Genomic DNA, 12960 nt, shown 5'->3' with positions numbered 1-12960 from the left:
AGATTTGAACTTAAGGTTAGGATTCTAGAAGAGGGTTTGGAGAAAGATGAGGGTAAAATTAAGACCCTCATTCTATGCTTAAGAACCCATTTTATGGCTATAAGTATTTTCTAGTTCATTCAAATAGCCCTTTGCCAGCACCTTATTCGTTCCTTTGCCAAAACATCCCCATATGCTCCCCCCAACCACCCCGTTTCAGTAGGTTTGTTCACCTCAGGTTTATCTTGCAGGAGTTTCCAAGGCCAAAAGTGGGTTTCGTTCGTGTGGCTCCAATCACACTAAGTTATTTGCTTTAATTGTAGAGAAGTTTCCTAATGAATTTTCTGCAGCAAAATTGTTAAGGGCTGGTATTCCCCTCTTGAATTTCTTCCTAGAATTAGGATTCAGAAAGCACAGGGGATTCCACCCAGTTGGTTTGGGGACTCAAGATAAGTGTTTCTTGTCATAGGGGTAGTTAGAGGTCTACTGTGATAAACTCAACTGCTTGCTAGTGTGCTAATGACAGACACATAAGAATCCCACGTAAGGAGAATCATCTAGGTTTCAGAAATCAGTTTTATCATTTTAACATTATTTTGAAGGGATTGGTGGTGGAAGTAAAAATTTTTAAATTTAAATCCTATAATTCAGAATGATTTTTTAATAATAGCATACACATGGTATTAAAAAACTCCAGATGACCATACAAGACAATAAAATTCAATGAAATGTATTTGAGTTTGCCAATCCTCACCACCTTCCCACGTAAAGTGGTAAATGTGAAGACAGGCATTTGATGTTACGGGAATGAGGATGATTTATGTTTGGAGCAGAAAAGTATCATCATCAGTTTGCCTTGAATGTCTATCAGTACTTCTGAATTTAAAGGATGGTAGACTGGTTTACTTGAACTCTCAAAAGTGACATTTTTTTCTTGGTCTTCCTTATGGAGTAAAGAATAAATAAAAAGAGTGAGAGATTGGAAACCGGAGCCCACCAAAGTTTAATCATTAATAGTGAGCCCTTCTGTGAACTTAGGTCCTGATTTTGGAGTTTGGAATCTGACCTTTCCCCCAAAGATAAACATTGTTGCAGGTTCGAGGAGGGTCACTCCCTTGCTGCCACCGCAAGAATCCACTTCTCAGTGACTCCTCGCTTGGAACTGGATGCATTAGAGGGGAGCTGGTCAATATGATTCTTCTTGCTGTGCTTTTTCTCTGCTTCATTTCCTCATATTCAGCTTCGGTTAAAGGTACGTTCGTGTTGCCTTTTGCTAAACTATAATTTTAATCCTTGAGGGGGAAAATTGTGTGGGTGGGTGGGTGTGTGTAGTGCAGTGAGAGAGTCCTAACTAACTCTTTAAGCCATCTTCAAAACCATGGAACTTTGGAATGTTGGTGAAGGCAGGACTGGGTTGGAATGAAAATCAAATTCAAATTCCTACATACATTAAGAAAACAGAGGCTCCTTTTAGTTTCTTGCTTCCTTCTCTCATTCATGGTGTATTTTTAAAAAGGGAGAAAAAAGATGCCAGCTATTGTTACCTTCTGCTGTTGGTCACTCAATGAATGCAGCGCCTTCATTTGAATTGTAAAAGTGGGTTTAAAAAACCAGTTCTTAAATTTCCTTCTAGTTGCCTAGCAATGGGACATCAAGAAGAATTAGATCCAATGAAAAAGGCATTTGACTTGACAGAGAATTATGAATGAAATGGTAAAGTCTGTATTTAATTCCATTACCATTCAAAAGAGAATTATCACGGTTATGAATTACAGAAAATAAAACGACATGATATAGATTTTAAGAAATAAGACATTATCTTTGGAAAAATAGTGTTAGTCATTTTAGATTCTATTTCAAGATAAAACTGATTTTAAAACACCTAAGGATTGATATCTTTCGGAGGAAATAAACATTTTATGAGTAATGGTTTCCAAAAAACTGTATGCAATGTATTCATAGGGAATCTTGTTTTAAGTCAATTCATTTATATATGCAGTGAATTTCTAGATGTTGTACCTGTAAAATGATCACTTTTTAGAGTCTCTTAAGATAATTCACCATGAATGCCAGTTGATCTAACACATAACTCAGCATGATAGCATGCGATTTCACTCACTGTGAACCCTAAGTAACTGATATAAAACAATTCACTTGTAAACTTATAAAGCCCTTTAGGGATAACTGGCTTTTTTTTTTCATAAAGTTTGTCTCAAGATTTTTTGCGTTGAAAATTTCCACTTGAGGACAAGAGACCGTCTTTGTTACCAGAACAATAAATGGGGACTAAATTATTTCACCCAAGCAAATCACACTTTAGGTTCTTGAACTAAAGAACCTGAGATAATATATATATATATTTTAGTAGTTTCTCAAGTATTTTGTATTTAAACGTACAACCCTTAGTTGGATGAAAACAAATTTTAATGAGAAAAAGTTTTGTAAATTACACTTGATAGGTAATTGTTATACAGAGAGCTGACTATTTTGTTATCTGTCAAGTACACTGTTGAATATTTGAAATACGATTGATTTATATACCATGAGATAAGACCTTATACCATGATTTTACAAAAAACAATTGAGATATAGTAGCTATTGTGGTGTTCTCTTTTTTTCCCCACCTTGTAAGTGAGCATATTGGATAACTTGATGTTTTTAAATACATGCTCTTATAAAGATTTAAAAATACACACACACACACACACACACAACAATGGACAATGGCATGCAGGGAGCTATGACCTAGAACATAACAGAGAGCTACAGTTTGTTGTATAAGCTCAGTGGCAAACCCAGAATTTTAGATCCTGAAGCTTATGCAATTTAGGGACAAAATTTGAGAAAAGATAACAAAATACCTTACTTTTTGCAAATGTTACTGAAAAAAGATATGGCATATGTACACAATGCCAAAGGCTCCCTTCCAAGCCTGGGTTTAATTGTCATTAACTTCACAGTACAGCTGCTTATTCCAAAAATCATGAATAAAAAGTACAGGACTTGACAGCTCTGTCTCCCTAGATGTAGTAATTTCCTGGTTTATAGTACCGTGGTTAAATTATAGATTCCTTACCATTTGTAATGACTGACATTTAATAAGCAAACTACTTATGAAGAGTTTACTTTAAAATCAGGCCATTATAAATTTGGGGATGCCATACATTGCTTCGTAACTCATCTCAAATTTACTTATCAATGCAACTGTCCAGATCTGGGTGGAGGGTGAGTACAGGTTGACCATAAATAAAGAGGGTATAGGAGGAGTTTAGAAGAGGAGGAGACATAGAGTCTGTTTAGAAGAATATGCTGAAAGAGTGAATGTTCCCTACTTCTTTTGAATCACATTTTATAATGGCGGGTCTGTTCTCAGTGCCTCCTTTTGTTACAGGTTTCACATCCCCTTCAAGGAGATTAAACCCCAGAGCCTCTGGCCATGTCTCCTTGTAATGCCCCTTGCCCCACCTTGACCAGCCTAGGCTGCTCACTCCATGCTAGAGAAGGAATGTCGCCCATTTCTCACCAGGCCACCATATGACCTTTTCCCCGTGCAAATAAGGTATCCTGCCCGAGACCAATCAGAAGATCAAATCTGGTCTCCACTCAGGTCCACGTCATAGGGTATAAAGACTATTGCAGGAGTTCCCATCGTAGCTCAGTGGTTAACGAATCCGACTGGGAACCATGAGGTTGCGGGTTTGGTCCCTGACCTTGCTCAGTGGGTTAACGATCCAGCGTTGCCGTGAGCTGTGGTGTAGGTTGCAGATGTGGCTTGGACCCCGTGTTGCTGTGGCTCTGGTGTAGTCTGGTGGCTACAGCTCCGGTTAGACCCCTAGCCTGGAAACCTCCATATGCCGTGGGAGCAGCCCTAGAAAAGGCAAAAAAAAAAAAAGACTATTGCAGAGTGAGTAGGGCCCTCTTTTTAGCCTGTGTGCATGTGAGTCCTCTCTCTTCCTCTCTGAAAATGTACTTTCACTTCAATAAATTTGTAAAATGTCCACCATTCCAATGCTTTGCTTCGGCGAGATGGTGCCCGAGGAAATTGTGACGCTATCACTTTGGCTTTTCTTTATAGTACTTCTTCTTTTTCCCTCACCCCCATACATGCTTTGTATTTAATCCTGTTACCTCTAAACCTGAATTGTTCCTTCACCCTCAGTCTTTCTCTCAGTCCATAGCCCTACCATACTTTTCAGTCCATTCACAAAAATCATCTTCCCTATTTTTCCCCATATCCTTCATCTTTCTCTTTTACTTCTGGCCTTCTAGTTTTCTGTTGGATTCCTAAATCCCATTACCTATCATTCTTATCACCACTGAAAGTCTCTTCAAGCCTTACCTTTATTAATTTATCTCTACTTTGTCTTTTTGCTTAAGTCAATTAACTGTACTATTATATTGATCTAGGTTTAATAAAAGAAGACTTCTTAAGTTCAAAATTAAGCACCCAATGTGTCTCTGTGAGGACGCAGGTTTGATCCCTGGCCTCGCACAGTGGATTAAGGATCCAGTGTTGCTGCAAACTGTGGTATAGGTTGCGGAGGCAGCTCAGCTCCAGTGTTGCTGTGGCTATGGTGTAGGCCAGAAGCTGCAGGTCTGATTCTACCCCTAGCCTGGGAACTTCCATATGCTGCAGGTGCAGTCATAAAGAAAAAAAAAAAAAGAAAGAAAATTCACACTTAAGAGTTTCGTTCTTTTCAGTAAGAAATTCTCTTGAAGGGGCACATGGAATAGGTACTGACTCCTTTTGAGACTAAAATTAAATTCTCATCTAGTTTTATCTACCATCAATTCCAATTGCCATTCTGCATACTCTACAGAGAAATACCCTAAGAAAGAAATTTGGTCAACAGTATAAATGGAACTTGCCCCTGCTGCCCAGTATTGCTAGATCTCAGAATGACATAAACAGAGAAATACTTATCAAAGAGCAAAAGATAACAGGGACAACACTTTAGCACAATGGTTATTTGAACCATTTTAAGCATTATCTCCTGTTGAAAGAGGTAGGAAAAAACTCTGGGAGAACAAAGCCCACTCTTTCCTGTGCTTTAGCTCTTCCAAGGCATAGTTAGGAACTGATACATTATATTATATTGTCCCTTTTCACATTCTTTTGACCAAAGTAAGAAAAAAAAAGAACAGCATGATAGTTTGGAAAGCTTTGAAATTAAAGAGACGCTACCGTCCTACAAAGTTTTCATAATTATTTTAATCAGAGGACACCTTCAGGTAGTCCACAAAACTTGGATTTCAGAAAATTCCAACGACAAATTCTGTATTATATCTACTGTTGGATTGAATGTGGAGTCAGCTTTTCTCTGTGGCCATGTACTGCTTACCTTTCAGAATTGCTGTGAGGATTAGATAAGACAATATGTATTTCCTTTATGCCCTATGTGGAATTTGATAGGTGTCATAAAAAGAGAGCCTGTCTGGAGTTCCTTCATGGCTTAGCAGTAACGAATCTACCTAGGATCCATGAAAGCGCAGGTTCAAACCCCGGCCTTGCTCAGTGGGTCGAGGATCTGGCATTGGCATGGGCTGTGGTGTAGGCTGCAGAATTGGCTCAGATCTGGCATTGCTGTGGCTGTGGTGTAGGCTGGCAGCTGCAGCTCTGATGTGACCCCTAGCCTGGGAACTTCCATTGGCTGCAGGTGTGGCCCTAAAAGGCAAACAAACAACAACAAAAAAAGAGGGCCTGTTTGACCAAAATATCTTCCTGGCCAGAAAGCCAGTGTTGGGACCCGAAGCTGTGTCCTTAGAAGTCTTCCCCAAGTGCAGAAGCGGGGATCAGGGAGGGCAGAGGGAGGCGCAGACTTTATCTCCTTCAAGGTGTTTCCTGTCTTTGCCTTCTGTTTCTCACACCTGCAATTCTGCCTGGTATGGTGCCTGGACAGGGCCTGTCTTTGTGTGTAGACACTTGGGTACCACTCCTGCACCTCCTTCTCCTGGCTTTCCTCGATTACTAGTAAACGCCGATCCCCTTTCTTTGAAGCTTTGTCAGATCATGAAACTTCACGAGCCAAAACTCTCCAGTGTCTTCCCATCTCACTCAGCCAAATTCGAAGTCTTTGTAAACGTCCCCCTGGGACGCCCAGCCACGCGTAGGTTCCTATCTGACCTCATCTGCTTCCATTGTGTCTTCCACTTACCAAAACTCCAGCCTCTTTGGTCTCCCTGCTGTCTCTTCATTACCCCTGCAAGAACTCTTCTCAGAGCCTTTGACCTTGCTATTCATTCTGGGGAGGGCTGGGGAAGTAGGGATGTGGGCAAGGAGGGAGGGGATGTTCTCCCTGCAGATATCCACGTGGCTAGCCTAGTCTTTGCCCAGAATATTACCTTCACACAAAGCTCTTTCCCTTAATGTCCCATTCCCTTTCCGGTTTCATTTCTTCTTCAGTCGCACTTCTAACATACTTTATAATTTGCTTATCTTCTTACATTTTTATTGCCCATCCCCTCCTCATTTAAATGTAAATTTCACAACAGGTAGATATTTTGTCTGCTTATTAATTGGTATAGCCCCAAAGCCTGGAAAAGTGCCTCCTACCCAATAATAGGTGTTCAGTACACCCTTGTTGAATGAGTGATTGAATGAATGAATGAATTCTTAGCTCACTCCGCAGGAATGAAAGATTTCAACCTAAGAAAGCATAAGATTTCTATGTGTAAAGGTAAGAGCATAATCTCTCTCCAGACAGGATGTTAGTGCTACACTACTAATTTCCTGGGTGATCTTGGATAAATTGTATAACCTTGATTTCCCCTCTATAAAATCAGGCTAATAATAGTACCTACCCCATTAGGTTTTTGTGAGGATTACATAAGTTAATGTGCGTAAAACACTTAGAAGAGTTGATTAGAGACAGTATGTCTTGGCCATTTTTTCCTCTGGACAGTAGGCGCTGTACTAGGTGATGGAGAGTGTAGATAATGAAGACTTTTCAGAGGTTTCTCGTAATTTTTGGCCTTCCAAGTAATTTTACTTCTTTTCTCAGCTGCCTTGCTTCTGTCCTAGTCATCTCAACCTCCTTTCCTGTCCCTCCCCCATATTTCTTTTTTCTTATTTATTTATTTTTCTTTATATGGCTGCACCTGTGGCATATGGAAGTTCCTGGGCTTCAGGTTGAATTGGAGCTGAAGCTGCTGACCTACACCACAGCCACAGCAACTCGAGATCTGAGTCGCATCTGCGACCTACGCTTCAGCTCATGGCAATGCCAGATCCTTAACCCACTGAGCGAGGCCAGGGATAGAATCCACATCCTCGCAGAGACTATGGTGGGTTCTTAAGCTGCTGAGCCACAATGGGAACTCTCCCATGTGCATATTTCTTGAGGAAACAAAAAGGCATTGTTGCCTATTATAGTCATCTGGGGAATGCTACCCTGTTAGCACTGCGGAAAAATGTACACTGAAATTTTTTTTACTATATCCTGAGATTTATGGATAGAAAATAATACAGAAAGACTTTGTATGATCATAAACTTCAAGTCATCTCTGAAAAAGACTTGATCTTTCTCATTTACATTTCTTTGGGTTAAGATAAACTAACTTGGAGTGTATGTGAACTCCTCCATATATCAGCTTTTTTTATTCATAAATTTGACTTGTATACTATTTGACATTGTATCATCCCTGTCAAATTAAAGCCTGTGCTAAGATTTCATATAGGAAAACATCATTTTATTCAGGAACAGCTAATTTAAATTTACATATGTATAGCCTTGAAATGTACCTTCATACTAAAAGTTTACTGATTAAATTAATAGAATAAATTACATTGGAGGAATATTCTTAAGGTATTCAAAATCTTATGGGACTGCCTTCTAACTACCAAAATTGCTTTGGCTTTAATCCATTGTGTTTAAATGATGTGTTAATCACAAATGATGGTTTTTATTAAATTATAAAGCAATCTCTTGTTGAATTTCTACTTGCATTCATATTCATTATACCTTAACAAAGCTGGTAGGGGAGAAATCACATTCATATAATTTAAAGCAATATGATGGTATTTCTTTAAAAAATATTCTATAGTTTATCCAGGGCAATATGTAGATCATGTGCTTTTTGATTAGCGATACAAACTAAGGTTTTCTAAAATGGAAGCTTATTTATTTGTTAGCCGTTGTTTTTGCTGTTGTCCAAACCAGTGATTCTGGCAGATGGAAAAGTGGAACTATCTCTCATTTAGCAAGAACTTACTAAGTTCCCATTGGGTACCACTGTGCTGGACGAGGAATTCCTGGATGGCAAGAGAGCACAGTCCCTGGCCTATTGGATTCCTTACAACTAAGACTTGACTTGTGTCACTGTCTTCATGCAGGTCACACAACTGGTCTCTCATTAAATAATGACCGACTCTACAAACTCAAATACTCCACTGAAGTTTTTCTTGACCGGGGCAAAGGAAACCTCCAGGACAGTGTGGGCTACCAAATTTCATCCAATGTGGATGTCGTCTTACTGTGGAGGAGTCCTGATGGTGATGATGACCAACTGATCCAAATTACGGTGGGCATTTTCTTGTCCTTTTTTTTTTTTTTTTTGCTATTTCTTGGACTGCTTCCGCGGCATATGGAGGTTCCCAGGCTAGGGGTCAAATCGGAGCTATAGCCGCCAGCCTACACCACAGCCACAGCAACACAGGATCCGAGCCGCGTCTGCAACCTACACTACAGCTCACGGCAACGCCGGATCGTTAACCCACTGAGCAAGGGCAGGAACCGAACCCGCAACCTCATGGTTCCTAGTCGGATTCGCTAACCACTGTGCCACGATGGGAACTCCGGTGGGCATTTTCTACTAGAGATATGCAAAGATTAGATGTCAGCAAAGCCTTTGAGAAGTACACTCTTCAGTAGCACTTCTTTCTGCTCTTGGTCACATAGTCATTTAATTTGTTATCCGTCACTAAAATAAGTAGATACACAGTTTTGAAGTTTTGGCTAATCAAAAGGGATCTGATCTTTCCAAATTGTTGAAGCAGGCACATGCAGCCATATGCTGGAAGGTGATGTTCAGTTCTAAACTAGAATCCATTAATAGGTACATTAAACTAGAATCCATTGAAATGTTCTGGGAATGAGGAGTCAAGAATCCATGTTACGTGAAATGCAATTGCGACCACTCTTACTGAAGGAGGAGACAAATTATAACCTCCCAATTTTCCTGAGTTCCTTAATACAACAAGTGAAATTACTTGTTGTATGATGAGGAAGTAAATGTATTCTGCATTCTTCTTGAGGACAGAACCAGGCGTTCCCCTGAATGGCCATGTTTGGTCAGTTATGATGCTTTAGATTTATGTGTTGACAAAGAAGTTCCAATTAGATGGCTTCTGGGGCCTCTTCTGGTTTTAGGATATAGTGGTTCCATATTTAAGGACCTAAAGGCAATAGATTTCTTTCTTTCTTTTTTTTTTTGCTTTTTAGAGCCGCACTCGTGGCATATGGAAGTTCCCAGGCTAGGGGTCAAATTGGAGCTACAGCTGCCGCCCTACACCACAGCCACAGCAACGCAGGATCCGAGCCTCATCTGCAACCTACACCACAGCTCAACGGCAATGCCAGATCCTTAACCCACCAAGTGAGGCCAGGGATTGAACCTTCAGCCTCATGGTTCCTAGTCGGATTCGTTTCTGCTGCACCACAATGGAAACTCCAGATTTCTTTAGAAAAGTCAATTCTTCTTCAGTGTGAAACAGGTACACAGGACTGAGATGTGCTTCATTGTTAACTGATAAGTAGTTGTTGATACACTGTATAATGAAGTGTCGTCTTTACTTCTTTGGGTGTTTCTAATAGCTCTGTGTTTTCTAAGTTGGCTCAAAACTCTCTTATCCTCCTCTCTAAACCGTCTCTCAATAGAACAGTAAAGTATTCTGCAGAAAACATTCTGTCCCTCCTTTTCAGTAATCAGACTTTTCATCTTTAATTTTGTATGTATCAATGAAGTCCAGTGGGGCAAGATTCCTTTCAAACAAATGGTACAGAAAGTGCAGAGATCAGGTAAACAGCCATAGCTCAAAACAAATGAAGAGTGACAACAGCATTAAAGAGCCCACTTCTAGTCACAATTATTGTAAACCTGAAGTCATAGATTTCTCCAATGCCAGTATTTTTTTAATCAAAAAGACCCAATTTTTGAATAACTTCTCCATTCTTTTAAAGTTGATGGGTAGGTCCTATGAGTCATGAATTGAGAATGATAGAAGAAATGAAGGTCAACCCTGTTCTGTTTGGCCTTACCATTTTATTTTCTCAGAGACTCTGAGGGAAACAGACATAGTTTTTCTAATAGGTTTCTTTCCATGATTCCAGATAAAAGATGTCAAGGTGGAAAATGTGAATCAGCAGAGAGGAGAGAAGAGCATTTTCAAAGGAAAGAAGCCACCCCAAATCATCAGAAAGGAAAACTTGGAAGCTCTGCAAAGACCTGTGCTCCTTCATCTAATCCATGGAAAGGTAAAAGTGATTTTTAGCATCCTGCCTCTTCTTCTTTTTCCCATCTTTGTATTTTTCTTTCCTTCAGTAGATGTTATTTTAGGTGATCGTGATGTCACTTCTTTTATGAAAGATGGAATTTTTTGAAGAACTAATAAACAAGTTGCAAAAGAAATGTTTCAGAAGTATAAATCAAGGCATTGAATTCACTTACATTTTCTAGCCATTTATGTTCCCTATTTTTATGAAAAATCTATGTAGTATTAAATATATGTTTCCTGACAAGGGGGCATTATTAAAGGATGCATTCCTTATTAAATTAGGAAGGAGTCAAAAGATATTGTAACACAATGGGTCATCATAAATAATTGGATAAATTCAGGAAAGTGAACAAATTATGAAAATGAAATGATCTAACTTAGATAAGTGATATTAACTTGTCATTAGAATACCAATAATTGGCTTAAGTATAAAATTGAAGCTTTTGAAGGGGCATGGCATTTCTAGGATAGAGTTGATTTTTTCAAAAAGTATTTTGAGATTATTTTAACTATGACTTTGAAAAGCATTTTATATATTAAAGTAATGGATGGACACTATAATATATGTTGGAAATTTGCTCTGAAAATTCTTTTTTTTTTTTTTTTGCCATTTTTTGGGCCACTCCCACGGCATATGGAGGTTCCCAGGCTAGGGGTCTAATCAGAACTGTAGCTGCTGGCCTACGCCAGAGCCACAGCAACGCAGGATCCGAGCCGCGTCTGGGACCTACACCACAGCTCAGGGCAACACCGGATCGTTAACCCACTGAGCAAGGGCAGGGATCGAACTCGCAACCTCATGGTTCCTAGTCGGATTCGTTAACCACTGCACCACGATGGGAACTCCCTGCTCTGAAAATTCTTTAGGTGTGCATTACTTATGGTTTGAGTCTAGTCTATTAAAATGCTCTTATTATGTTTGGAACTGAGAAGCAATTGTGATCTGTGAATTTTTAGGCATTACAAACATGATGTCTGGGTTTATGAAAAGTGTAGATGTTATACTGACATGCATAAAAATGTATTAGTGGAGTTCCTGCTGTGGCTCCTTGGTAACAAACCTGACTAGTAGGTCAGGTGGGTGGATTCAATCCCTGGCCCCACCCAGTGGTTTAAGGATCCAGTGTTGCCATGAGCTGTGACGTATGTCACAGAGGAGGCTTGGATCCCATGTGCTTGGGGCTGGGGCTGTGGCATAGGCTGGCAGCTGCAGCTCCCATTCAACCCCTAGCTTGGGAACTTCCATATGCCATGGGTGTTGTCCTTAAAATTAAAAAAAAAAAAAAAAAGTTACTTTTCGAGTTCCTGTCTTGGCTCAGCGGTTAAGAACCTGACTCAGATCCATGAGGATGCAGATTTGATCCCTGGCTTCACTCAGTGGGTTAAGGATCCCGCCTTGCCCTTAGCTGTGGTGTAGGTCGCAGAGGTGGCTCTGATCTGGCGTTGCTGTGGCTGTGGCATAGGCTGGCAGCTGTAGCTCCAATTTGATCCCTAGCCTGGGAAATTCCATACGCTGCAGTGTGGCCCCCCGCCAAAAAGTATTAGCAAATATGAAAGCTTACTTTTAGGAACTAAAATAGGAAAACAGAAAAGTACCATTGTAGTTAAAACTAGAAATCTCTGAAATTTCTAGATTAGAAATAAAAACAAATACTTTAAAATACAGATTGCAGACTTGTTAATATACTGCTATTTGTGATGCTCATTTTTAATAAAGTACTAAAAAAAGACTTGCAAGAAGGATTATTGTGTCATCACCTCTCCTACAACCAAATATGAATCACCAGTTCAAGAATGCCTCTCTTCCTTCTCCACTTGTCAAAATACTTGTCATGCTTCAGACTTTGCTTACAGCCCTTTGTTTGATCAAGTTCACACCCTTCTAGCCAGCTGGAAATACCCATCCCTCTTTAGAACCCTCTTAGCGCTTTATGGTTCACTCACGGTCCTGGTCCCTTTCCTTTTGGTCATTTGTGTTCATTATTAAATTACGGGTTTGGGTGGAGAAAACTGCCATTCCTCTTTCTAGTCCAGTCCCTCCGCCTCCCCTCCAGCTCCTCTATTCCCTTCTTCCCCAAAGCACCCAGAACCAAGCGTTGTACTGACCAACTTGGTGTTCTGGAAGCCTTTTCCACCATTCTCTCAAACCCCATCCTCCCTTGGGCTCATTTCTATCCAAGCAGGTCACAGGATATTATAATTATCTCCTTATTTGTCTGCCTTCCACCTTCTAGAATGGTTCTCTTGGGGCAGCAATCATTTCTTTATCTCTGTAGATGGAGCACCTTGTTCATAATAGGAACTCAATAAATGTTTGGAAATTAAAGGGATGGACAAATAAAGTTATGTTGGGCTAAAATGAATCAGACTTTGAGAAAGGTCTATTGTTTGCTTAATAGTAGCTAAAACATACTTAGCCCTCAATGCCTGCACTGACTGAAGGCATTCAGGATTTCTCTTATCTCCAAACAGCCCTAGGAAGCAGGTGT

The 12960-nt window shown here is 39.9% G+C and overlaps 1 protein-coding gene across 1 annotated transcript in view; it reads left to right on the top strand.

Annotated features, from left to right (window-relative positions):
- Positions 1 to 1092: 1092 nt before the first annotated feature.
- Positions 1093 to 12960, top strand: part of MTTP (microsomal triglyceride transfer protein) — a 50216-nt gene continuing 38348 nt past the window's right edge. Inside the window, exons 1-3 of the mRNA XM_047798852.1 lie at positions 1093 to 1231; positions 8312 to 8499; positions 10308 to 10451. Of these exons, the coding sequence (XP_047654808.1) occupies positions 1171 to 1231; positions 8312 to 8499; positions 10308 to 10451 (393 nt within the window). The 5' untranslated portion in view covers positions 1093 to 1170. The remainder of the gene's footprint in view (positions 1232 to 8311; positions 8500 to 10307; positions 10452 to 12960) is intronic.

This window comes from Phacochoerus africanus, chromosome 10 (assembly GCF_016906955.1).
Source record: "Phacochoerus africanus isolate WHEZ1 chromosome 10, ROS_Pafr_v1, whole genome shotgun sequence".
Classification (NCBI taxonomy): Eukaryota; Metazoa; Chordata; class Mammalia; order Artiodactyla; family Suidae; genus Phacochoerus; species Phacochoerus africanus.
The sequence above is the reverse complement of the archived record's forward strand: the minus strand, read 5'-3'. Positions and strand labels throughout refer to the sequence as shown.